The sequence below is a fragment of the Nicotiana tabacum genome, chromosome 10, assembly GCF_000715075.1.
Source record: "Nicotiana tabacum cultivar K326 chromosome 10, ASM71507v2, whole genome shotgun sequence".
Classification (NCBI taxonomy): domain Eukaryota; kingdom Viridiplantae; phylum Streptophyta; class Magnoliopsida; order Solanales; family Solanaceae; genus Nicotiana; species Nicotiana tabacum.
Genome location: NC_134089.1, coordinates 56,076,775 through 56,104,519, shown reverse-complemented (window position 1 = coordinate 56,104,519; position 27,745 = coordinate 56,076,775). Strand labels below are relative to the sequence as shown.

General features: G+C 37.7%; 1 protein-coding gene across 8 annotated transcripts; it reads left to right on the top strand.

Annotated features, from left to right (window-relative positions):
- The first annotated feature begins 7 nt into the window (after window positions 1-7).
- Window positions 8-26,868, top strand: LOC107763053 (6-phosphofructo-2-kinase/fructose-2,6-bisphosphatase). 8 transcript variants are annotated; one of them, XR_012695504.1, is made up of 24 exons: window positions 8-384; window positions 465-528; window positions 628-923; window positions 1,451-1,660; window positions 2,223-2,432; window positions 2,538-2,633; window positions 2,775-2,873; window positions 2,953-2,982; window positions 4,011-4,064; window positions 5,570-5,623; window positions 11,213-11,290; window positions 12,098-12,189; window positions 12,263-12,320; window positions 12,414-12,488; window positions 12,830-12,877; window positions 13,521-13,618; window positions 15,911-15,986; window positions 16,368-16,430; window positions 16,512-16,603; window positions 17,719-17,787; window positions 17,866-17,929; window positions 18,030-18,095; window positions 26,502-26,619; window positions 26,739-26,868. XR_012695504.1 is itself a non-coding variant. In XM_016581471.2 (23 exons), exons 1-23 carry the CDS (start codon window positions 208-210, stop codon window positions 25,712-25,714), a joined length of 2,184 nt encoding a protein of 727 aa, XP_016436957.1. In that variant the 5' UTR covers window positions 8-207; the 3' UTR covers window positions 25,715-25,846. The 8 variants fall into 8 exon arrangements, 4 of the variants coding, with proteins under 4 accessions (XP_016436957.1, XP_016436956.1, XP_075078972.1 ...); XR_001642943.2 differs by lacking the exons at window positions 26,502-26,619; window positions 26,739-26,868 and adding an exon at window positions 19,738-20,004 and having other exon boundaries at window positions 17,719-17,759; XR_012695505.1 differs by lacking the exons at window positions 26,502-26,619; window positions 26,739-26,868 and adding an exon at window positions 19,738-20,004 and having other exon boundaries at window positions 16,512-16,628.
- Window positions 26,869-27,745: the final 877 nt, after the last annotated feature.

The window sequence follows — 27,745 nt, the reverse complement described above, 5'->3', positions numbered from 1 at the left end:
ATTTAATAGGTCATATGTGTGAAGTCGTAGCACCCCGCATTAGAATGGACATGTACGCAATATGGTAAAAGCAAACGCAGTCCTCTTTATTCATCTCCCTCTCCATAACTTCATTCTTATCGAGACAGGAAAAACCAAGACACTTTTTCCGTATCTCTTATAACTATTCTCGACAGATCACTGCATCTATCTCTTCAGATAAATTAAATGGGGACTGGTTCATCCAAGAACCCGGATACCAGCTCCCATGGCAGCAAGGATGACCAAGGCGGAGGACAACTCTACGTCTCTCTCAAAATGGAAAATTTCAAGCTCAAAGGCGAACTCGTCCCTCACATCTATGGCTCTGTCCCTCTCATTGGCTCTTGGGATTCTTCCAAAGCTGTAATTCATCTCCTACCTCATTTCTATGTTTCTATCTTCTTTCTTATAGCTAATTATGCAATTCAAAATTTAATCATCAGCTTCCTTTGGAACGGGAATCAACTTCTATGTGGGAATTGAGTTTCGTGGTTCCTCCTAATCACGGTTCGCTCCTCTTTGCATTTTATTGTTTCGCATTTCCTCTAAGTTGTTGAATTCGTGGAATCAAATCAATTTATATTTTTTGGTTTGAGAATTATGTAGAGACATTAGACTTCAATTTCCTCTTGAAGCCAAAATACAATAACGCCCCCTGTACAGTGGAGGAAGGTCCCACTCGTCATCTAACTGGTGGAACATTGCAAGGAGATGTGCGTTCAGCAATTTTTAGGTTGGATGACGAGGAGATTATTGAATATAGAGTGTTCATTAAAGCAGATAGAGTTTCACCATTTGATCTTGCAGCAAGCTGGAGAGCCTTTCAGGAATACCGTAAGCCTTCTACTGTTCGAGGTATACCAGATGTTAGTATGAACTCTACAGCCGATACGGGCCCCGAGGTAAGTTGAGGTGCATTACCCATGCTTCTTTCTTAACCTTTTAAGCTAGAAGCCTTTGGATAGTCTCTCCATCAATGAATATTTAAATAGTCTCGTTGGAATTTAGGTGTTTTTTGCTTTATCATACTACCATGCTTTGATTTGAGGTTGGTAAACTGCAGTATTGCAAAAACTAAAGGTAGTTGATGACTAACCAAGTCAATTATGCTACTTATCACGACAAAAAAAGCAACTCGACTACGCTTTATGCACATATTTGAAGGCATGTAAATAGAATGATTTTAGCTATAACTAGTCAAATATAGTGTTTGGTCTTGGGATTAAAACTGTTATAACCATCAGTGCTCATAAGTGCTATCATTTTCTGTTCTTGACTGTCATGGAGTTGTTCACCTTTCTTGCTTCAAAAATGGTAAATCATGAATATTGCTTAGGAGGCTTGTTATCTGTTAATCGTTAACAGGGTGATATGAGTTCCACGTAACTTCATGACATTCCATCACATTTTAAACATTCTTTCTGGGCAGAATGGCTCATCAGCGAGTCTAGAGCTCGATCTAGAACACTATGTTGTCCCTGCTCCAGCAACCTCTGCTTTGGTTTATGCGGCTAACTTGACAGCAACTCCTAGGTCACTAAATCGCACCAAGGTATTTTCAGGGACTGATGGATCTACCAGCATGTCCAGTCCCTCAAAAGATGGTCATGCTCCAAATGATCGACCTGCTGCAGTAAAGGTTTTCTTGTTGCCTTTGTTTCTTATTTGTGATTTCATTTGATTGTAAGACTTGAGATTCTGTTCTTTGCACTCCATGCTTATTACACGGAATATACTCCATAACATAGTTACATATTGATATTAAGAGGTTTACTAATAGTCCTGAATTCTCTTTCTGGCATTCTATAATTAGCAGTCATTACTATTACTGTGAGTTTGGTCTAGGATTTAGTTTGTATGGGATAGTGATCATCATTGTCTCCCAGAAGATATTCAATGGCAGTCTAGCTAATCATCTTATCCCACCAAAATTCTTGTATGAAGAAAAGTTAAACCATTTATGCGTGTACAATTTCATGACCAATTATACATGCACATTTTAGTTTTTTGCCATTGTTTTGAATTAAAGGGACTGCATTGGCTGCCTGACATCCATCTGCGTGCTCAATGTCTAGGCAACTTAGTTTGCTTACCTTTTGGTCTTCTTTGTTCCGTCTATGTTATCATTTGACTTCAACATTATAGCTTGTTGTTTGAGAAGTCATGTTAGTTTTGAATTCTGCTGTCTTGGTATCATTCAGGATATGGAAGTAATAATCCCAGATCCAGCTAGAGTTCCTTCAAGTTCTGGCGTGGTTGAATCCAAGTCTATGGTAAATTCTTCATCATTGCAAAAGCAAGATAGCCACAGGGGACTCCTTGTAGATAGGGGTGTGGGGTCTCCTAGACTAGTTAAATCACCCAGTACAAGCACCTTCACTCTTGATACGAAGCCTGACTCAGATACCAAGGTCTGTAGCTATCTAATAAAGAACAGCAATGAATAGTGTCATAAAATGTCATTCTAGATATGTTACTTTTACACATCTGATCTATTATTCACTGTTAATTCTTAGAATATGATGCCGGCAGCTGCAGGAGCTGTTGCAGCTGCAGCTATATCCGATCAAATGCTTGGACCAAAGGAAGACAGACATCTTGCAATCGTCCTGGTATCCATTTTGTCAGCTTTGGTTCCCAATGCTTGTGCTTTTATTTTACATTTTCTTTGTGGAACTATACCGTATATAATAGCTGTCCTGTGCAACTCTAGTAGAGGAGTAAGCAGTATCTTAAGACTTGTATTCATGCAGGTAGGCTTGCCGGCTCGTGGCAAAACTTTTACTGCTGCTAAACTTACTAGGTATCTTCGATGGTTAGGTCATGACACCAAGCACTTTAATGTTGGGAAGGTAAGTCATGATTTAAGATATTCTGCAATCTCTCGCGAATTTGTAAAAAAAGTAACAATCTCTTCCTTTTGTGTGACAGTATCGGAGACTAAAGCACGGAACTAATCAGGTAGTTTTATTATCTGAATTGAACTTTTTCTCCTAATTTATGGTGTTAAAAGTTACAGTTCGTCATTTGGTAGGACCCCATATGCAGAATAAACTAAAGAAAAAACAGACTCTGCACGACTCTCAACAATACGCGAAAAGGTGGCTCGGGTATATTTCCTGTGTTTGCCGGAAAAAGACCTCCGGTTAACTGATTTTTCTTCCCGGAGTCGTTGGAATTTATGCACAGCGATAAATCTGTCACGATTGCTCTGATACCATGTGAGAAAGAACGGGAGAAAATAATATTATTTATTAATTAATTAAAGTGTCGTACAACCCTATTTATATACAGTGAGTACATAATAATATTTATCTACTTCCCGATGTGGGACACTTATACACGACTAACTACTTAATATAGACAAACTAGATAAACTAGGCACCATCTTTTGAAGCTCCGATAAACTCGGATGTCCTAAACGTTTGTGAATTTGGTCTGGAGGATCTGTAACTGGACATGCTGGGGAAGGATTGAGTGAGTCAATGTAGTAAAGGCCTTGTGATTCACGTCATGTGCCAATTAAACCTAGAAAGTCGCCAAAATTTGACGCACGCCAGCTGTTTGACTTTCTCGGATTGTCTCACTCACGCTCTAAGAGAAGTAGTACACGGAAAATTATATTATTGATGTTATATTAACTATAACAAGAACCCCTATTATTACCTATCAAAAAAAAAAACAAGAACCCCTATTTATAACAATACACAATAGCTACTCTCTACTCTTATTCCATGTGGGACCTACGTTGTCGGATCCTCTAAAAGTAGTGTGTTTTTAAAGGATCTGACACAGGTGTGGCAATATTTTGTGAGAGTCCGCGCAACATTGTGGGACTGCACTTTTTTACGTAACTATCTAACATGAAGTGAGTCCATAAGTTGTGGAGATCACGTATTGAAACTTCTTCCCCTCGGAAGTTTGTATATGTATTAATCAAAACTAACCTTGTGAACATTTGTTTTTTTTTGTACATCCTTTTGACGCAGTCTGCTGATTTCTTCCGGGGTGACAATCCAGAAGGCATGGAGGCGCGTAATGAGGTAATGTCTCTAAGATACAATCTTTTTAGTTTTCTCCCACAAAAAAGATTCATGCTTAATTATGTATTTATTTTCATCTACTAGAAGCCTGAAATCATCTTAAAGGGTTGCCACTCTAGCTTGCCAGTGAACTGGAATAGTTGATGGAATCATCTTCTGGCATATAGTATGCAGAAGAATTGCCCTTTTCTTCTCCATCATTAATCAGCTTCCATTAATTGGATAGAAAAAGTGTTGCTGGTTTATCGGTATCGCGTTATTGGTTTAATGGTTTGAAAATGGTTTTGTATTTTATGCTATTGGCTTATCAGTTCAGTTAACGTTTTTTTTTTTAAATTTCCTTAATGGTTTAACCGGTAACTCAATAAGGTATGTTAAATTTACCCTTTTACCCTGGTTATCCACTTAGGGCATTTTGCAAAAGCTTTGGCGGAAAAGGTGAGATTATGGATATGTTTTGTGTAGAATTTCGTAGACTTTGGCAAAACTAGTGACTGCTAAATGGAGCTGTGTTGAACTTGTAATCCTTTTCATTATTTAGTTGGAAGTATGCTTTTCTCCGTATTAGAAGGATAATGAATTAGTATCTTGAATCTTCTGAACATGGTGTTTTGGACCTTTGACTAGCTTTACTTAATTGTTCTTCAGCGTGTACTGTTGTTCCCTGTGTGTATTGCACTGTCACTGGATGCTGCTGTTCTTGTTTCGTTATGATCTAACTTTCCAACTCATGGCATGTTGCTCTCTTAATGCCGTTTCTCCTTTTGGGGTGTAGATAACGCGGATACATTCTTAACAATATTTGTCTTTGTTTCTTTTCGTGGTCCGTATAAAAGTTACTTTTAGATATTGTCCTACAGTGCAGGTCTTGATGATACCAATATAACATGCGGCACTTCAAATAGGGGTGTAATATATTCTATTGCAGGCGTTTAAAAAATATAAGCTTCCAGCCCATTTGGGTTAACCCAATAACCGAACCATTAACGACCACTACCGACAACCGATATCTTATTGGTTTGGTTATTGATTTAGTATGTTTATAAACCGATAACCCATAAACCGAACCGATAACATTCAAAACTAAACCGACGATAAGCAGTCCTACTATTATTTTGTACCATTTGTCCAATTGTCTTGCTTTTGGGATATTTGGGTTGGTGTTATATTTATGTTGTAAGGTTTTTAAAAAGGAATATATTTCATTTAAACTCATCGGAGTTATTTTTCTAGAGTTACATTTGATATGAATAGCCATAGGCCTTTAGATTTATAGCTTCTGTTAATACCTGGAGAAATATCGGTTTCACTCGGTACCTTCAATTTCTGTTCTTGTGCTTGTAGCCATGTTAAGAGTTTGTAATCCGACCAACCTTCCAAGGCTGATATTTGGAAAGTATATTTTAGCTTATTACCAACATTTATTATGGTTACGTTATACTCAGTTTATTCATTGAATTAACTTTTTCTGTTGCAAATAGTTTTAATCAATCACATGCTACTAGGTAGCAGCCCTTGCAATGGAAGACATGATAGTATGGATGCAAGAAGGAGGTCAGGTAAGTCTTATATGATTTTTGTGGAACACCATTTTCTTCTAATTTGTCAATGTTTATATCGGTTGAAATGCAATGATGTACTTTCAAGGTTTTACACCTCTCAAGCATAAAGAAGAGAGAAAACGGAAGTGCCCCCTAAAGTTTTTCATAAAACTAGTGAAAGCGTTCTTCAAACTCACGCGAGAAGAATGTAAGATGAAAAGAACCTTACCCACTCATTCTTCAATCCCGTAAGATTGCAAGAAGTGTTGAATAAAGGAAGAAGAAATAAATAAACGAGCACACATTTTTGATGCAAGAGCTTAGAAAAACTAATCACCAATGTTTATTTTCAGCATATTGAGCCCTTTAAATAGGCTTTACAATGAGTAAAACAGATAAGGTTAAGGAAAACTAATCCTAATTAAATAGGAATAAGAATAAGGCTAAGAAAAACCTATCCTAACTAAATAGGAAAAAGAACTCTAGTATGAATGGAATACCAATGAACAATCCTAGTTTGACTAGAACTATAAATATAATCCTACTAAAACAAGAATTAAGAACTCCTAATTTTTAAGGAAACGAAATCCTAAACTTGAAGGAAAAGAAATCCTAATCTTGAATGGATTCTTGGACTTCTGCAATTTCTTAAGATTCTTGAGCCTTAATTGGACTAGGTCTAATTAGTGTAACTATTTTAAATTCGTGGCTCAATTTTCCAAATCAATTGGCATCTTCGTGAGCCTAATAAGTCTCCATTGTTGTAGAAAACATGGCCTCTATTTGTGCTTCTCTAGCACCACGATTTGAGCTTGTATGTTCATCATTCTCCCTTAGTTGAAAAGGAGCCGCCTTCGAGTTATAGGAATAGTAGGGAGCAAGATCTACTACATTGAAGATAGGTGATATCTCAAAGTCATCGGGAAGCTCCAAGCGATAAGCATTATCACCAATCTTTTACAACACCTTCTAGGAGTTACGACAAAGTGCATGGCGGTTTCAGTTTGGGAGTTAGAAATGAAGGAGGAACCTCACTATTGGATTTCACTAAAGCCTTCGATTTGGTTGTAGCTAACTCATATTTTCAGAAGAAGGAGGAGCACTTGATCATCTTCCAAAGTAGGTGGCCAAGACCCAGATTGGTTACCTTGAGAAGTCATAAACTGATGAAACTTAGAAGATAAATATTCTAAGGCATTATCATTGTGAAAAGTGCGAATAGAAACACCAAATTGATTTTTGATTTTAGCACAAAAATTCTGGAATATAGAAAACAACTCAGAACGATCTTTCATTAAGAAAAGCCAAGTACATCTTGAATAATCATCAATAAACCTAACAAAATAACGAAATCCCAAGGTTGAACTGACTCTGCTAGGACCCTATATATCAGAATGAACTAAAGAGAAAACAGACTCTGCATGACTCTCAACACTACGTGGAAAGGAGGCTCGGGTATATTTTCCAAGCTGACACGACTCACAATCTAATGTAGACAAACTAGACACCATCTTTTGAAGCTTGGATAAACTCGATTGTCCTAAACGTCTGTGAATTAGATCTGGAGGATCTGTAACTAGACATGCTGTGGAGGGATTGAGTGAGTTAAGGTAGTAAAGGCCTTCTGATTCATGCCCTGTGCCAATCGTCTGTCCCGTATTGCAGTCCTGCATAATAAAAGAATCATCAATAAAATATATACCACAATGGAGGGCACGAGTCAAATGACTAATAGATGCAAGACTAAAAGGACAACCAGGATAAATAACGGAATCTAGAGTGACAGAAGATAGGGGATTAGCTTGTCCAACTTCTTTTGCCTTAGTTTGACACCCATTGGCTAAAGTAACAGTGGGAAGAGACTATGAATATACATTATTCGACAAAAGTGATTTATTACCCGAGATATGATCAGAAGCGCTTGTGTCCGTGATCTATGGTGCAAGAGTACTAGACTGGGAAACACAAGCAAAAGAATGACCAGTAACAGAAGTATCAGTCTGAGCAACTGAGGCTACTCGTGGAGATGTCTGCTTACTTGCTCGATATTGAAGGAACTCATTATATTCTCCTTCAGATAAAGAAAATCCTTAGTTACCTGTAGTCTCGGTTTGAGCAATATAAGCATGCATTTTGGGATGGTCGACCATGTAAAGAATAGCATACTTCACGAGTGTGTCCAAGTTTGTGACAATAAGAACACTTGAGTCTAGATCTTCCAAAACGACTTCCTCCTCGGCTATTCTTCATAGTTTGAGATGCCCGATTGTCCACTATCTCGGATGCGAAAACAGAAGAGTCAAGTGTCTGTGATGATATCACTGGATGACTTGGTGCTGTAACGAGGCAAAGTAATCGAGAGAATAATTCATCAACTATGTGGACAGTCGGACTAGCCAAAATCTGGTCATGTACTGAATCAAGATCATTAGGAAGTCCAGCGAGGGTAAGAACTAGAAACATCTTCTGTCGCTGCTCTTGTTGCTTTTCAACACTAGCAAAAACTGGTATCAGCTTCTCAAATTTCTCCATAACTGCCTGTACTTGTCCCAAGTAAGTAGACATACCTAATTCTTGTTTCTCTAAGTTTGTCATCCGCGATATCACATCATAGAAACGAGATATGTCATTAGTGTATAAAGTGCGAGCTTTTTCCCAAACCAAATAACATTTCTGGATTGGACGAAACAAGGGCATCGACTTGGAATCAATACAGAATACTACATAACTGAGCATCGATCTTTCCCAAAGTGCTTTGGCCATTTCATCTATTTCGCTAGACTTTTTGATTAAATGATCTTGAACACCTTGACCTTTACGACTCAACTCGACAGAAGAAGCCCAAGCTAGGTAGGTTGAACTTCCCATTAAAGGTTTTGAGGTAATCATAACACAAGAACTGCTAGAGCCCGTGTTTTTAGACCAACTCCCAAAGACAACATTGGATTGAAGAGAGGTCTATAAAATTATCACCAAATAACATAAATCAATTGAAACTCGAAACAGATGAAAGAGACATTGTATATGCCGGAAAAATTACTGTAGCTGCTGGAAAATCAATGTAGTCACCGAAGAAATCTCAAACTGCTCGGAATTAAAAGAAAACAGTATGGGCCTGGTCGGAATTACTAGACGATGAGACTGTCATGAAGAAACTTTTCCAAAAAGTGGCCGGAACAATGGTCACGCACCGGTGCGTGGGTCTGACGCGCCGCCGGCTCAGAAGTTCTACAAGCGCGTGAGAGCATGTTGCTGTTGTTCTGCCGGTGTGATTTTCTGGGGTTTGCTCGCCTGAGAATTCTGTTCCTGTTGGTGGTGTTATTTTTCATAAAAAACAAAAACAGCCTGAAATTCATTGGAAAAAAGGCACGGTAACTGTCCCGGACTCGCTGGTTACCCCACAATGGGGATCTCACTAGTTGCTCTGATACCATATGAGAAAGCATAAGAAAATATATTATTCATGTGTATTAACTATAATAAGTGTAACAATAAACAATACCTACACTACTCCTATTTCATGTAGGACTATGCTTATTTACTTTACGACTAACTAACTAACTAACCGTGAGGACAATCAACTTGTATATGCCCAAGTCCTCCGCATTTATGGCATTTCTTTTTAAAAATAGTTTCAGAAGTCATGGGCTTCCTTCAATTTCTGGATACTTGGTTTTATTGTAGATGATTGTGGCTTTGTAGAGCTCAAACTAGTACTCCCATGGTTGGAAGTGTTCGGCTTTTGATGGTAATTGATGAAAATGTGGCTTTGGCTTCCCTATGTTGTGTCTCTACGACCTTGGCTAGTTTGACAACATCTCTAAAATTCCAATGGGGCTGCAATCATATCACATTCGCAATAGGCTTATTTAATCCAGTCAAATAACGAGAATTAGGCGAGCTGGTTTTTCCTTAATGTCACTCTTGAGCCTAAGATTTCAAATTCTCTTGTGTATTCATCCACGGATAAAGTTCCTTGTCTAAAAGAATGAAACTTCAAGTAAGAATCTTCTTCATATGTCTCTTGCAAGAACTATTTGCACAATTCTCATTTCATTCGCTCCCAAGTGTAAATTCGTGTTTTCCTTCAAGCTCTCGCTCCCTTTTGAGGTTTTCCTACCATAGCGATGCAACAAGCTTGACCTTTTTCTCATCAGAATATTCTTTATAATCAAAAACACACTCAATAGTTATAAGCCAATCAATGAATTCATCACCTTGAGATTTGCCATCATACTCCAGAATGTCAAGCTTCATATCATCACATTGATTCCTCTCTCGATTATTATTGTGTGGTCTTCTCTGATGTCTCCTTCTATCATGTTGATACTGAACTTCGTCAGAGTCATACTCTTCACTACCTTGATTATCAGAGTATTCCGATTATGAGTTTTATCATTGTGAACATGGTGCCTCTGTACTCTTATGCCGTGGTCAGCTATAGCTTCTTCCGCTTGCTCAATGTGTCCCCCTCTACGCGATTGAATTGGTGGATCTCGAAGTGGAAGACGTGGCGGCAGCACTGGTATATTGTGTCTTGGTGGTGGTGGAGGTTGTAGGCGTTGTGGCGGATTTGGTGGCTGGTATTGAATCACCAAACCTTCAACCAATTCAGTCAGATTCTGCATTGATTTCCTCAAGTCATCTAGTTGCACTTTAAAGCTATCTAGCTGCACTTTAATTTCTTCATTGTTTCGTTCGAGAGCGGTAGTTCTTAATCTTTCAATCTGAAGTTGTTCATCAATTGAAAAGGATCCCCAGCTTGTTATTTTCTTGTCTGGCGACATGATGAACAAGATAGCAATTCAACAATTCGGACCTGTAACCTGTGCTCTAATACCAAATTGATGTACGTTCAAGGTTTTGCATCTCTCAAGCACAAAGAAGAGAGAAAACAAAAGCCGCTAAAGTTTTACACAAAACTAGCGACAGCGTTCTTCAAGCTCACGTGAGAAGAATGTAAGATGAAAACAACCTTACCCACTCGTTTTTCAATCCCGCAAGATTGCAAGAAGCGTTGAATAAAGGAAGAAGAAATAAACAAACGAGAAATCATGTTTTTGAAGCAAGAGCTTAGAATTACTTTATTGATAAGGCTAAGGAAATAGGCCTTACTTTATAGAATTACTAATCACCAATATTTATTTTCAGCATATTGAGCCCTTTAAATAGGTCTTACAATGAGTAAAATTGATAAGGCTAAGGAAAACTAGTCCTAATTAAACTAGAATAAGAATAAGGTTAAGAAAAACCTATCCTAACTAAAATAAGAAAAAGAATTCTAGTAGGAATTGAATACCAACTAACAATCCTAGTTTGACTAGAACTATAAATATAATCCTACTAAAACAAGAATTAAGAAATCCTAATCTTTAAGGAAAAGAAATCCCAATCTTGAATGGATTCTTGGACTTCTTCAATTTCTTGAGATTCTTGGGCCTCAATTGGACTAAGTCTAATTAGTGTATGCATTTTAAATCCGTGGTCCAATTCTCCAAATCCATTGGCACCTTTGTGAGGTCAATAAGCCTCCATTGTTGTAGAAAACATGACCTCCACTTGTACTTCTCTAGCATCACAATTTGAGCTTGTATGTACATCATGCAGGTAGGAATATTTGATGCCACAAATAGCACAAGGGGAAGAAGGAATATGCTTACGGAAATGGCTGAGGGAAAATGCAAGGTAGATTTTAGTAACTTTCTCAAAGTTACCTTTGTAGAAGATTATACTGTATTTAATATGTAGTAGTACTGAGTGCGAAGGCAGAAATTGTTAAGTTCCCGTGATGGATAAATCATAACTTTTGTTATTTGCAGTATCTTCCTCAGTAAATACAAGGTCCTATTTTATATATGGGGTTGCAAGTTGGGTTGGTGGGATAATATCCGAGTCCTCATAGCTATGAAATCAATGTGTTCTTACTGCTCATTTGAGAGGAGTTAGTTGCCTTCTTTTGTTTAGTCAGCAGGATTTCTAGAGAAATATGAAGTCTCTCTCAAGCTTCATGGGTGTCTTTTTAATTCCTTGCCAATAAAGCTCTGCATTGTAGCCATCCCAAGGAATTGCTAGAATTCTTATGATCTCAGTAATTTAATGCTTATGCGCTGCAAAAGCTTTTCTTTTAACATTATTATCATACCATCACAAGATAGGGGTAAGGTCTGCGTATGCACTACCCTCCCCAGGCCCCTCTTGTGGGATTACACTGGTTATGTTGCTGTTGTTGCTGCGCTGCAAAAGCTGTTCTTTTAACATTGCCGTGAATTATCTTATGTGTTTCTCTTTTCTTCGATATGTTAACTTTATTCTACTACTGGCTGGAGACAAGCCACAGGAAAATTTTACTTTGTATGGTGATATTTATTGGTTGATTTGCTTTGTATGTTGATATTTGTTTGTTGGTTTTAATGAATCTTTATATATGGAAGTTTTAGACTTCTATCTGATTGTAATATCCTCTCCTGATGCCTGTTGTTTTTCTACTTGCAGATTATTTTCTTGGAAACAATTTGCAATGATCCTAATATAATAGAAAGAAATATACGTCTAAAAGTTCAACAGAGCCCGGACTATGCCGAAGTGTACAATTCTTATCACTTTGTTTTTCGTATGTTAGTGAAAAATACTCATACACTAGTGGCATTTTTTCAACAGGCCTGATTTTGAAGCTGGTTACAGAGACTTCAAGAGTCGCCTTGATAATTATGAAAAAGTGATATTCTTGATCATAATTAGTATGGTTGTTTTCGTTCTATTTGCAATATTCACTTTAGAATAATATTACGTTGTTTCTTTGTTTTTCAAGGTTTATGAGCCTGTAGAGGAAGGATCTTATATCAAAATGATTGATATGGTTAGTGGCCATGGGGGACAAATACAAGTAAGTGACCTTTTCTCATAATCATAGACTTTGTGGTTCATCTGTATCGTTAAGCAAAGAACGCTTCAAAAGGTTGAAGAAATGTGGTCCCAAATGCTGCATTCTATGTCTAAGGAATTCCGAATTTGATTACACACAATTCAAACTATTTGATTTCTTCATGTTGACTTGATTACTTCAGTAAATGCATCTGTGTGTGTGAGGCTTAGCTTAAGCGACTGTGAGGGAATAAATGAATTCTCTAGGAAATCCCTTTTTTCAGGATAAGTGGCCTGTAGAAACTTCTGTAGGAACTTTTTATAAAGTGACATGATTTTGAAGGATCTCTTCTCGTTTCACAGGTGAATAATATCAGTGGCTATCTACCTGGGCGGATTGTCTTCTTCTTGGTAAGTTGCTGCTTCTTCTACAAAGTGTATTCTGTTCTCTTCCAACCTTCTGTTCTCTCTTCAGGCATCTTTTGATTTTGTTGATTAAGTTTTGTTGGCCATGAAATATTTCTATTTAACATTGCTATGGATCTCCATTGTGGACCTCCTCGGTGGACAGAATACAAAAAGGAACTTGCAGAGGCTGCAGATAAATGTGCATCAATAGATAATTAAACCAAATGGATCTATCATTTAGGTCTTAAATATTCAAGATCTGTTCTTGTAGTTGACATCTTTGTAAGAGACACTTTTTAAAGTAAAGCGTTCAGTATGACTCCAAATATCCTTGCGACTTTTGATGTAAGTGATTAATGTTCAGTACAGACTTGTCAATGAAACTTAGCTTCCTTATTACTGCCAGTTACATGGTATGAAATCTTTATATCAGGTGAGGAACGTATACTTATTTTTTCTGTATGTAATGCGGCCTCTTGTTATCCTGAGAAGGCAAGGAAGAAAAGATAGTTTTCTAAAGTTCAGCATTAAAGTTGCAATTTTGCGTATGGTGGTTTGCCTGATCTAGAGATTCTTTTTTTCGCTAAATAATTCGCTTTGTTTTAGAATTTTGTTGAATCCCATTATAGACTTATCTGATATGCAGGTCAATACACATCTTACGCCTCGTCCAATTTTGCTTACAAGGCATGGAGAGAGCCTAGACAATGTTAGAGGCAGAATTGGTGGTGACACTGTATTAAGGTCTCTCTAGAAACACCAAAGATGCTAGTTTTTTTCCCTTACCTTGCATAATCCTATTTACTTTTTATTTGAGATATCAGATGGTAAATATGTACCATTTTACAATCTGCAATGGTACGAAAGCAAATTGTTGACCTTTAATTTGACTTACCTATTTCATTCAATATCGAGTGAGGACCGTGGGAGGGGACTCGGAACACTTCCCAGTTATGATGGGGTTACACCAGGAGTCAGCCCTCAGTCCATTTCTTTTTGCCTCGACGATCGACGCATTGACGTGTCACATACAAGGGGAAGTGCCGTGGTGCATGTTATTTGCAGATGACGTTGTTCTGATTGATGAGACACGAGGCGGTGTTAATGAGAGGTTAGAGGTTTGGAGGAACACTCTGGAGTCTAAAGGTTTCAACTTGAGTAGGACCAAGACAGAATACTTGGAGTGTAAGTTCAGTGGTGCAACCCAGGTAGTGGACAAAGACGTGAGGCTTGATTCACAAGTCATACCAAGGAGAGAGTTTTAAATACCTTAGGTCAGTTATACAAGGGAATGGAGAAATCGATGAGGATGTTACACATTGTATTGGGGTTGCATGGATGAAATGGAGGCTCGCTCCCGGTGTTTTGTGTGATAAGAATGTGCGACCAAAACTTAAAGGTAAGTTCTACAGAGCAGTGGTCAGACCGACTATGTTGTATGAGGCAGAGTGTTGGCCAGTCAAGAACTTCCATGTCCAAAAGATGAAGATGACTGAAATGAGGTTGTTGAGATGCATGTGCGTGCATACCAGAGTAGATAGAATGAGAAATGAAGTTATTCAGGACAAGGTGGGCGTGGCCCTCTGGAGAACAAGATTCGTTCGAGCATGTGAAGAGGAGAGGCACGAATGCACCGGTGAGGAAGTGTGAGAGGTTGGCCCTGAAGGGCCTAAGGAGAGGTAAAGGCAGGCCGGAGAAGTATTGGGAGAGGTGATAGGCAAGATATGACGTTGCTTCAGCTTACTAAGGACATGACCATGGATAGGAAGGTGTAGAGGTTGGAAATTATGATAGAGGGTTAGGACAGGTAGTCGAGCGTTGTCCTTGTCGGTAACAGTAGCTTTAGTACGTGATTTAGTGTTATTTGTGTATTCTCGTATCCCTTGACTTCTGTGATTAGTTGTTATTGCTTTCGTGTCGGCTTTCTGATTGCAGTACCTAGTGTATTTAATTTTGTATTTTTGCTTCGGTTTTCTAATTGGTATGCTTGTTGTTGTTGCCCTTCATTTTACCTATCCTAAGCCGAGAGTCTTCTGAAAACAGTCTCTCTGCCTTCTTGGAGGGATAGGAGTAAGGTTTGCGTACATACTACCTTTCCCGGACTCTACTTGTGGGATTAGACTGGGTTTGTTGTTGTATTTCATTCGATAAATGACCTGCTGCCACTGTGACTTCACCCATTAACTTCTGTTTTGCTTTCTTAATGTACTTGAGAATATTCCCCCCCCACCCCATCCCCACAAAACCCCACCCCTGCCCCAAACCCCGAAATGTTTTTGTATATTATCTTATTTGCTCTGTTTACTTGAGGGGGGTGGGGGTGGCGGCAGAGGGAGAGTAAAAGCAAAAACCATTGGTGGCATAATAAACTTCAAGGTTTAGAAAACAGAATTACGAAGAATAATAGAAGTCGGGTACTCTAAACTAAATCCTTCCATATAACCACAATGTTTCAAAAACCATTACTGGTTCAGAATCTCCGGCAGAGTCTTGAAACGTGACTTTCTCATTTATACCTCCTTTTGTGCTGGATTTGTCATCTGAAACGAGAATTCATCTATATGACACATGATAATTCCTCTGGTATGAGTAATTTGGATTCTAGGCATAAAAAAATGCACTCCATGGCTTTGGACATAGAAAATTCAATTTACCATCTTCCTGTGTGACCTTTTAAGTTCATACATGGTATTGTAAAACTTCGAAGCATTTCATCGGCTGAAGATATCAGTCATTTGTTGACACTAAGGTTTAAGATAGGATAGGAGACTCTTATTGGTGTTTTCAATTTTCATTTATATTGGTACTAAGGAGTTACGTGTGTATTAAGTGTAGAGTCCCAACTTCCTCCAGGCCTCGAAGGTTTAGGTAGTTGTTGGAGATCATTTGCTGCTGTTTCTAGCAATTTGGTGCAAGTTTTTTACTAATGCATTCGATCTTCTTCCGAATCTCAGTTTGATTCTTTCTTGTCAAGTCATGAACTTTAGACTCTTTTATCATATGTTTGCTTATATCACTGACAAACTACTCTAACAGTGAAGCTGGGGAGGTCTATGCGAAGAAGCTTGCCAAATTTGTTGAAAAACGACTGAAAAATGAAAAGGCTGCTTCTGTAAGTTGTACCAATTGATGGTTAATTGCATAAATTTTTTCTTTTTCTTTTTGATTTTGATCTATGCATTTGTCGAAATGTATAAAGTTGAGATTGCCCTACTTTTTTACTATGGGGCATCTTGCAATAAGAGGCGAGGCTGGGAGAATGTTTGTCATTCTAAACATTAAAACAATTGATAAAGCATAGGAGTGACGATCAGTTTCATTTCACCTTGATATATATATATATGGTGGGTGGTTCTCTCTCAGCACAAAATATCACGTTCCTGAGGGTACCTGGTAGTGCTACTCTGCAAAAAAATTGCTAGATAGCTTAAATTTAATTCTATTGCTAGAGAATTTGTATAATATGCTCTCCTTTATTTTTTCATTGGCCTAGATATGGACCAGCACACTGCAAAGAACAGTTTTGACAGCTAGTCCAATTGCTGGATTCCCCAAGGTTAGCTATCATTTGAGTCTTTCCATCCCAACATTAACCTCAGATGATTCTGTTTTATTATGTCCCCGCACTCCTTTGCAGATACAATGGCGAGCCCTTGATGAAATCAATGCTGGTGTATGTGATGGAATGACTTATGAGGAAATAAAGAAAAATATGCCTGAAGAATACGAGTATGCCACAACTATTCTTAACCTTGTATGATGCATTCTTCCCCATTCTCTATGAAAAACGAAGGTAATCAGCAGTTCGAATGTTCATGATTTTGTTGAGACAGTCAACAAACTCGAAACACATACTGAGAAGGAAATAGTACTGCTACCAGTTTATTCCAAAGATGACACTGAAGTTCTAACCACCTAAGATCTTGTACAAAGATCAAGCATTTTAGCGGAGCTGTTTAATTTGAAGGCCTTCGTGTTTGACTTGCAAATCAAAGATATTAATATTGTGATTGGCTTGGGAGGTTGTAGTATCTTGTCACTCACTTATTGACAAAAATTACACACCTCTGACAGGCCATTGCTCGAGTAAATATAAACTTTTCTGATTTCTCATGTTACTTGTGGTCTAGTGAGAGTGAGTGAACACTACTTAAGCCAATGGTTAATATGGGATAATACTTAAAAACCTCAACTACCAGTTTAAAGGAATTTAAGTGGAAAAGTGGAAGAAACAGAACGAAGAAGGTAGATTATACTGGGAAATATCACCTATGAGTCATCTGTATCTCTTCTCTGCTGCAAGGCAATTAAACTGTGACGCAGATTCGTACCAGCAAGACGGAAATAGTTGCCATTATTTTGCAACTGTGGCTTATGTTCAAGTTTTGGTTCAAGAATAACTCTCTATAGAGTCAGTTTTGTGCTACCGAGTCTGTCTCACATCTTTAGAATACTCCATAAAGAGAAGAACCAAAAACAGTGGAGAGAATGAGGGCCGGGTGTTACCTATGAGCATCTTTATCACTTCTCTGCTGAAAACAGTAAATAATGAAGCAGGTTTTGTACTAGCAGGAGAAGATGGTCGCCATTATTGATCTGACTGTGGTGTAATCTCATTTTCTTAGTTAAAAGTTAATCCTCTGTCGATTGGTCTTGTGAGAGCAAGTTTCCTTTGCTCTTATAGGGTACTCATTTTTGTGGTCCGCTCTTCCTCTTCATATTCACTGTTGAAGTTGTCTGTTTCTATATTTTGAGTGGAAATGTTGGGGGATGAGTCGAGTCCATTCTCTTGTAGTGATACTATTTATGTCATTTTCTTCCTTTTTACTTATTACAATTTACAGGTCACGTAAAAATGACAAGCTGAGGTATAGATACCCCCGAGGCGAGTCTTACCTTGATGTCATACAGAGGTTTATTGTCAGAATGCTTTCAGTTAAACAAACTTTAGAACTCACAATTGCATTCTATTGAGATTCAACATGCTGCAGGTTGGAGCCAGTGATTATAGAGCTTGAAAGGCAGAGAGCACCCGTGGTAGTGATATCACATCAGGTGGCAAAAGTTTCAATAACATGAAATGTTTTCCTCTGCAGTGTGCGGGTACCGCATTTGCTGGAACCAGTAACATGTTTCATTCTAAGTTTTCTTGTAGGCGGTATTGAGGGCTTTGTATGCTTATTTTGCTGATAGGCCTTTGAACGAAATTCCACATATAGAGGTAATTCCTTTAATAATACAGTAACTACTTCTATGTTGCATTTCCATGTGAAGCAATTAATGAATATGATTGTTAATTTGTTACCAAAAAGAACATGGATGTATATCTGTTTACATCCTTGCTCTTTTTGGTAGTTAAAAGTGTAGTGTTAATGTCATATATAATTGTTTTCAGAAACATAAATGAAAGATGCTGAATATGGTTAGTTAACCCTTCCCATATAGAAAAACTACACCTTAGTGTTTTTTAAGCAGGGGTGTACCCAAGGGGAGGGGTATGGGTTCACCTGAATCCCATGCTCTTCTCCTTAAATCATGTATAACAATGTTATATTTTTTCAAAATTAGTTAAATATATATGTGTGCACCCAAGCTTAAAGAGTTCTATGGTACAATGAGTATTGGGTGCACTTTTACAAGTGAAAGTCGGGGTTCCAAATTCCACGTCTATCTTATATTTTTTCCTTTCTTTTTCTAGAATTGAATTTGGAGGTTCAAATTCTCAAGTCTATCTTATTAGTTTTTCCTTTCTTTTTTTAGAATTGGATCCACCTGTGGGGATGAACATATCTTATATCCCCTCGTGAGTTTTTAAAGTACTTTTTTTCTTTTTCTTTCTTTGTTTGGTTTACTCTTTTCTCTGACACATTGAAATCTGTATTTTTCTTTTGTCATCACCGTTATATTTTGTAAAAATAAATCGAAGGTCTATAAAAAAGTTAGCTGCTATGGTGGAGGATGTAGCATACCATGAATAGGTTCAACCGATCCCGATATTATTGATACGGAGATGGATACATATGTGAAGGAACTATTAAAATTACAATTAAAAAAAAAACCTAGAATTTCAAAAGTGTAATGACTAATGAATTCATGGTAAGAACCTAAATATTAAACCCATTAAATGTAGATCATGGACTCACCTCTTCGTAATGGTGCACCTATTTTCTCAAACTCTTAGATACGCCTCTGTTTTTAAGTGAATGGTAGCTAAGGAACTGATAGGATTTTAACAGAAATCTTGAACATAAATCTACCCTTAGCTTTTTTTTCCCTTTCCAAGATCGTGAAATGTTTAATACTAAGGAGTCATTTGGTAGGGTGTATAATAATAATACTGAATAGGATGTATTACTAATGTTGGGACTAGTAATTCTGTGATTAATTATGTTGGGATCATTGTTTATTGATTGTTCGGTTTGGTATATTAGAAATACCATGCATTGCATAGGGTGTTTCACATGCTTATCCATGTATTAAAAATCCGGTTTGATACGTATAAGAATAGTATTGAATACTTGTTTTAATTATACATGGTTTGAAAAACACTACCAAAGAAGGAAATAATAATATCAAAGCTAATACATGTATTATTTTCCTTAATACATCCTATCCAACGCCCCCTAAGGGCTAGCTGATAATTGTACCATTCTCATCATTGATACCAATGTGGAAAGTATCCTAAGCTTTTGAACTGGAATCGTCTCTTGATTATATTTTGTGGTTATTCATTTCCCTGGTCCATTTTGCTCGGTGAAACCGAGTTTTCTAGCAACGGCTCATCATTATTAATATATCGCTAAGCTATTTGCTTTCCTGGTCTCGTATTGCATCAGACTTTTAATGCTCTACTAAAATTCCAGATGCCACTTCACACGATCATAGAGATACAAATGGGAGTTACTGGAGTCCACGAGAAGAGATACAAGCTGATGTAGATTATTGCTGTTACTTTACTAGCATTTTTTTTTTGGTTAAAATAAAATTTTTATTTCACCAAGTAATGACTTTACATGCATCTAACTCATTTGGACTATTGAGTTAGTTTCTCAATATTTACAACCATTTCTATACTTGCCTAGACTGGGTACCAATTCAACCTATCTAATACACTTTTCCATTTACCATTATTTTGACCTTTAATATGTAACTGTATGGCTATATCTCTTGTTCTCTCTCTGACTTCTTGCTTCTTCAATTGAAACCGTCTAGCATTTCTTTCACCCCATATATGATAGACTGTAGCTGCAAAGAGGAATCCCAATATGTATGTCCATGGTCTGGTGCTAACTTTGCTTGCCACCCATTGCACTTCTTCCTGCCAGTTCCCTATCCTTCTCTGTATGCCTAGTCAGCCCAATTAAGAACTCCACATATGTTGTGAGTAAGTACATTTAAATAACATATGCTCCAATGTTTCATCTCTTCCAGTTGTGCACAGTACACACCTTTTGTCAACTTGGGTTCCCCATCTCTCTAGCCTGTCCACAGTAGCCAATCTATTTTGTATTGCTAGCCATAAGATAAATTGATGCCTGGGAATAATGCTTTGTATTAGTACTGCTTTCTTCCATTCTACTTTCTGAAACTGTGGAGTAAAAAATTTGTATGCTTTCTTGATGCTGAACTTCCCTTGTGATTCACAGCTTCTTAGGATTGTTGCAGGATTCCCATAATTCTCTAACCATTTTCTTGCCTCCAATATTTTCCTAACTAGCCAGCTTGCTTGTTTAGGAATAGGACAATCTGATATAGTCTTCTGCTTTATGTAAAAACAGTGAATCCATTTCACCCATAGACTGTCTTTCTTCTGGTTGACAGCCCACAACAGTTTGCGAATTGCTGACTTATTCCATCTGTAGAAATCAAGTATGTTCAGGCCTCCAACTGCTCTAGGCATGCATAGTTTCTCCCAAGCAACTAGAGCTTTTCTAGACACCTCATTTGTACCTGTCCAAAGAAATATTCTACTTATACTGGTCACCATATTGATGATCTTCTTAGGCAGCAAGAAGATCTGAGCCCACTATGTCTGCATCTCGAACATGATACTTTTTATTAGTTGCAACCTTCCACTGTATGATAATAGTTTGGTTGACCAACATCTAACTCTTGTAATCATCTTCTCTACTAGGGCTAGACACTGATTAACTGTAAGCTTCCTTGAAGATAAAGGGACACCTAGGTACCTGAATGGAATTTCATCAGTAGCAAATCCCATCTCTTGTATAATCTGGTGTTTGAATTCATTAGGCACCCGTGCCATATACAATGAACTCTTCTCCATATTGGCTTTAAGCCCAGACACTTCAGAAAAATGATTAAAAGCATGCAGCATCAACTGGATTGAAATTTTGTCTGCCCTGCAACATAATAACAGATCTTCTGCAAAACATATATGAATTAGGTTGAGCTTTGAACGTCTGGGGTGATAGTTAAAGTCAGGATTAGCATTCAACTACTTCAAGGTTCTGTTCAAGTTCTCCATTGCCAATACAAACAAGTAGGGTGACATTGGGTCCCCTTGTCTGAGCCCTTTTTTTGCTTGGAATCTGGTAGTCAGTCCTCCATTGATCAACAAGGCATAACTGACAATTGAAACACAAGTCATTATCCAATTTACCATCTTCACAGGAAAACCAAATTCAAGCAACACCATCTGTAAAAAGTTCCACTCCACTGAATCATAGGCTTTTCTAATGTCAATCTTTACCATACATCTAGGTGACACCCCTTTTCTAGAATATCCTTTCACCAATTCATGAGCTACTATGACATTGTCTAGTATACTCCTTCCTTCAATAAAAGCTGACTGAGATGGACCTACTATCATATCCACCACTGTCTTCAACCTTTCAGTTAATATTTTAGCAATAGTCTTGTATATAGTTGAACAACAAGCTATTGGTCTAAAATCTTTAACCAAGGTGGGAGTTGGAACTTTAGGAACCAGGGTTATAGTAGTACAGTTAATTTCTTTCAAAATCTAGCCATTCTCAAAGAATTGCATAACTGTTGTTATTATGTCTTCCCCAATAATATTCCAGTTTGCTTTAAAGAACTTAGCTGGGAAGCCATCAATTCCTGGAGCTTTATCATTGGGAAGGTTTTGAACAATTTGACTTACCTCCTCTCTAGTAATAGGCTTAATCAAATCTTTCTGTTGGTCAATAGTTAAGCATGGGCCATTCCTTGCAATAGTTGTATCAATACAAGGCAACTCCTCAGCAGCAGTACCCAATAGCTTCCTAAAGAACTGAAGAAATTCTTGCTGAATTAGTTTTGGATCCGTGATTAGAACTCCTTGTTCATTCTGTATAGTAGAGATCTTGTTCCTTGCCTGTCTAGCTTTCATATGAGCATGAAAGAATCTGGTGTTTGAGTCCCCTGAGGAAATCCATGTAGCTCTGGATTTCTGTCGAAGGACTCTTTCATGAATAGTGCCCCATTTCTCCATCTCTATTAGTATCTCTTTCTCTTCATTGATCAGGCTACTGTTAAACAAATCTTCTGCTAAATTGTCTTGAATTTTCCCAAATTTGTGCTTCAAATTCATTATCCTGCCTTCTAATGATGAGTATTCTTTATTCAGCTGTTTAGTCTATGCTTCCACCAGCTTCAACTTCTGCCACATTTCATACATACAATGCCCCTCAATATTCTGCTGCCACACATTCTGAACAATTGCCTTGAAAGAATCCTGTTGTAATAGGACATTTAGCAGTCTGAATGGCTTCTTAAGGTATTTTTTAGCTATCACAGTGTTAATCACAATGGGAGAGTGATCTGAACACTCAGGATTCAGATAGTTGGCTTCAATACTACTATAAGTTTGTAATCATTCAGCATTACCAAACACCCAATCAATATGACTATATATCCTTTCATTCTCATCTCTTTGGTTGCACCAGGAAAACTGCCACCCTTTTTTAGTCACCTGTCCCACTCCCAAATCTGCGATGCAATTCTGGAAGTCCACAGTCTCAGCAGGATGAATTGGTACACCATTAACTCTATCATCACTAAACAGTATAGTATTAAAGTCTCCCAATAGGATCCAAGGTCCATTTATAGAACCTTTAATGTTCCTTAGTTGATCCCACAATGATTTTCTCCCAGCAATAGTATTGTAACCATACACATATGTCAATTCACAATTGAATTGAGATTGTCTATCCTCAATAAAACAGTGAATCAACTGTGCAGTACTATATCTAATATTCACAGCAACTGAAGCTCTCCTCCATCCAACCCATATTCTTCCATTAGGGGCATGAGTATAGTCTGTATAGAACTCCCAATCATTTCCAAACTTTCCGATAACTTTTACAGCTTTATGTTGTTTAACTCTAGACTCAAGGCAACCAATCAGATCTATCTTTTTCCCAAGCAAAAGTCCTTGAATTCTTTTTGCTTGTGGGCTTTATTAAGCCCTCTAATATTCTAGGAACAAAAAATCATGGAGGTTGTTTCTTAGCAAGTCTCTGACTTACTCTCTTTTCAACTGCTTCTTCATAACATCTCAAGGCTGAGTATTGGTTTAGCCCTAGGGTTTCCTCTGAATCACTATCCAAATCTTCCTCCTGGTGACACTGATCCTCATGCTGATTTCCCTGCCTTTGTCCTTGAAACACTACTATCTGCTTTCCACTTCTTTGAACTTGCACTTTGGTAGGGAACTATGATCTTCCTCAACTGCAATAGGATCTTGTGGCTTGATATTTGGTTTGATCTGCTTAACCTTCCATTCCTTCTTCTCCTGTGCTGGCTTCTGCTTCCCTTTTTTCTGATCTTTCTGCTGGACATTTTGTTCCTGCTGATCCTCTTTTCCACAACTTTCAGTGAAATGCCCAAAATGTGCACAGTTTTGACAGAATCTAGGCTTCTTTTTCTTAGTCTATATCTTGCTCCCATATGGTTCCATCAGATTTTTCAATAGTTATCACCTCTGGAAGTTGCTGAGTTATGTCCATATCAATGAGGACTCTAGCATATGATATCCTATCTCCTGTTGCTGTCAATTTATTAGTACATATTGGCCGACCTAGATAGCTAGCCAATCTGCCCAAATTATCCTCAGTCCAGCATTGAAGAGGTAGCTTAGCGAATGATACCCATAGTGGAACAAGTCGCATAGGCTCCTTGTTCATTTTGAAATCTGGTATCCATTCCTTTAAGATCATCGGCCTACTATTGAAAGTATATGGTCCATTCTGAAGCAATAAGTTCTTATCATCCTCCGATTCAAATTTGAATATGAAGTATCCATGAAGGAATACTCTGGGAGTTGACACAAATTGCCAAACTCCATACACAAATTGTAGCATCTCTTTGAAACTAGGCATACCTCCTAATACATAGCCAATCAAAGCATTTCTCCATTGTCTACTCTGTTTCTCCATCTCGATCTCATTTAATTGCACTACTTTAACTCCATTTTTTATGATTGGAGGGAAAAACTTCAATTGCATACCTAGATGTTGAGCTCGATTGTTTTTCACCACATCCGCCATAGTAGGACCTTTAGCTTCAGAGTTTCCTTTGATCGGACTTGGTACAGCTTGTTCCTCAGGGAAATTCAGTCTTCGAACAGTAGCATTAGTTGATTCCTCCTTCTGTAACATCACTGGCATCGTCGTTTCCTGTTGCATGCAGCTTGATCCTTCTCCAGTCGTTACCCAATTACTCAGTTGCAGTGGTTCCATAGCTTGAGGGACCCCTGACTGTGGAGTAATGACCCTCATATCACCATCTACCTTCATCATAGCAGTTGGAGCTTTGCCTGCCTGCCGTTTCCGGCGCGGCATCGTTGATAGAGCACGTTAGCAAACCTCTGCTTAACCTGCGCCTTCAAAGCAAACTTAACCGCTAGAGAGAGAAAGTAATTTTATCTCACAAAATTACTACTAGCTTTGAGAAAGCGATTTTCTAGTTGATGACAAAGAAATTCTTTTAAAAATGACGAGAGTATGACATCAGAGGACATCCTTTTGGGAAGGCATCTTCTTTCTCTCTCTCTCTCGCAATTACATCCTCATTTTTTTTTTTTTTATGATTTCGATATGGCTTCTGAAACACTTGCCGTTTAGCTAGTGTGTTTTGATATTGTCCATTTTACGTCTGATGCCAAAGCTTAAAGACAATGAATAGGTGTGGAATTTTCACTAGATATCCGCTTTTGCATATCTTATATAAACTATAGCCACTTTTTTCAAAGTTTTCAAACTTTACCACATGGTGAATTATAAAGAGCTAACAATTCTTTTGGAACATTGGAAATAGAATACAGAAATCTAATATGTGCTTTTGGAGAAAGGGTCTGCCTTCTACAGGGTTATTGCTATTTTTGCATTAAGAAGAATTATAGTTATGAGTGTGAAAATTGAAAGTAGGAATTGATTCACGTGCACTTGAAATTTTTGAGAAATTAACTATAGCCTACATATGTTGCAAGCTCTTCATGATTTGGTATGTGAATTATGACAAGTGGGCTTGCCAGTTCACAATTTTAGAACTTTAAGTAGAAGTTTCACAGTAGTTCTCAAAATCAATTTTGCGTCCCTAAATTTTGATTTTAACATGTCCGAAACATGCTCAAATCTGTTCTTTTCATTTGAGAAATACTCATCGACTACCAAAAAAGATGAAAAAACTACCCTAGAAGCCCGTGGTGATTGCACTTTTGCAAGAATATGATCAAAAGAAAAAACCTTAAAACCATTTGAGAAACCTATGATAGGCCATGCACCACATTAGCTTTAACTTTTTAGTATCTTTGAGAATTTTTTTCAATGAGCTTCTTATGATTTAAGTTTAATTTGCTAGGCAACTTTCAAATGACATTTGTTTAATATACAACAAACCTATACCTTCTGTATACGGGTGAAATCGGAGTTAAGGGCGCACCCTATTTCCCGGTGTATCAAACAGAGTAAGAGTATATGAGATCGAAATCGAAGCCAGGAACTTTTTGTAGCAAGGCCCAAACGGAATGCTCGCCATCGGACCTGATAATGCAACACCCCCTGAATCCAGAATGAGCTCCACGACTTTGGAAAACATGGCAAACGATTGCACACCACTAACAGATGGCCGTGATACCCGTACCCAACCGGATATCACGGTGCGGATCTCGCCCGATGTCGGTAGTGGATTAGTAATTAACGAGAAAGGAGGATTTTTACCTTTTTTAGAAATATACTAGAGATGAAACTCTCTTATTATATAAAGAGAAAGTTTCAATAAGACACTGTAACACGCATACCAATGCATTACAATTTTATTTCTCTGCTTTTTAGCTATTGCAAATTCTTTATTTTACTTTTGTTCTTTGTTTTTGATTGAATTTGAGCCAAGGGCCCTGCTGATGGCAGAAACTATTGCCCAATCCAAGTCCAAGTTAGGCCATTATGTTACGACTGACTTGATTCATTGTGTCTTTAATTCATTTATTTAATATTCTTGATTATCCATGTTGAATCTATCTGCATATCCTTAAAATCGCGTACAAATTTAATTACTATTCGTTTTAAGAGTAAACAGTTTGGCGCCCACCGTGGGGCAAAAGATAATAGTGGTGGTTTGATACAATCTCCATAACACACTCTATTTTGCGCTTGTTCTTTAGTCTCAATTTCAGGTCACCTAAAAAATTTCAAACTCTCAGTCTGCCCACTTGAGCGTTGGGGTTGAGTCTAGCCATCATGGCGAAAACAACAATCTGGTGCCTACCAACGAAGTGCCTGGTAAACGGCTAAAAATGCATATTTTTCTGTGTACTTTCATCTCATAACTTGTGTGATTACGAGCGATTATATGATTTTTTGTAGTGAATTATACTCATTACGTGCACTCTTATGTATAGGAGCAAGTTGGATGAAAGATGAGCAAAAGACGTTGATTTGGGACCAAAAGACAAGAGAAGTACTTCGTTCGTTCACTCTCGCGTGCACACAAGAGAGTGAACGAGCTAGCTGACGAAAAGCTTGAAAAAAGCACCGAACTAAGCTAAAAAGTAATGGAAGTGCACAGGAGACTTGGGAGGCAAAGAAAAAGAGAAGTACTTCGCTCGTTCACTCTCGCATGCGCACGAGAAAGTGAACGCTAACCTGAAAAGTGTTTTTCAAAGTTGGCTTGTATTATTTCGCCCCATGCTACCTCTATCTCATATAAATAGTCTTTAAACTCACTTTTGAAGGGAGGATTCGACCTAAGGAGGGGAATCGGCCTAAGGAGCAAAGCGGAGAATTCTTCTACGAGTTTTTCACTTTCTTCTTCCTATTTTCATTATTGGTTATGAATTGTAGTATTGTAGTTTTGCATATTAATATGAATAACTAATTTGTTATCTAGGGTTTTGATGAAACCTTTTGTAGGATGAATTCTTGATATGTTTTGATATAAGTGAGTCTTTGAATTTTTCTATTTGTTCAACTACGTGGTTATTTTAGTTAATTGAAGAGCTCTCAATTAACAGTGCCTATTTATTATGTATTGCTTGGAAAAAGAGTACATATTTAGGTGGTTGTTGAACAACGTCACTCCTAACGTATATGAGATATCAATGCGGTGGGTTTAAAAGCGAGATTAGAGATAACGAAGCTTTACGTGATCATAATAAGCAGTGAAAAGGTGTGAGCTAGCGTAATTCGAGATAATACGACTAGTACATTATTGTAGTTGTTCGAGAGAGAATTACGATAAGTCGAGTGCTCATGATCAGTAGAGAATAATTAAGCAATATTATAGAATACGTCGTGGGAAGGATTCCGATAACTCGAGAAATCATAACTCTAGACATCCTTAATCTCGTCTCCAACCCTTAGTAATTTTAATTAATAATTTATTACTTTAATTTGTTAGTTAATTAGT

Excerpts from the sequence above, each read along its gene's own strand:
- LOC107763053 (XM_016581470.2), top strand. The coding sequence starts at position 208 with ATGGGGACTGGTTCATCCAAGAACCCGGATACCAGCTCCCATGGCAGC. Across the intron at positions 924-1,450 it reads CAGCCGATACGGGCCCCGAG|AATGGCTCATCAGCGAGTCT; the intron begins GTAAGTTGAGGT and ends CTTTCTGGGCAG. Across the intron at positions 2,874-2,952 it reads AGCACTTTAATGTTGGGAAG|TATCGGAGACTAAAGCACGG; the intron begins GTAAGTCATGAT and ends TTTGTGTGACAG.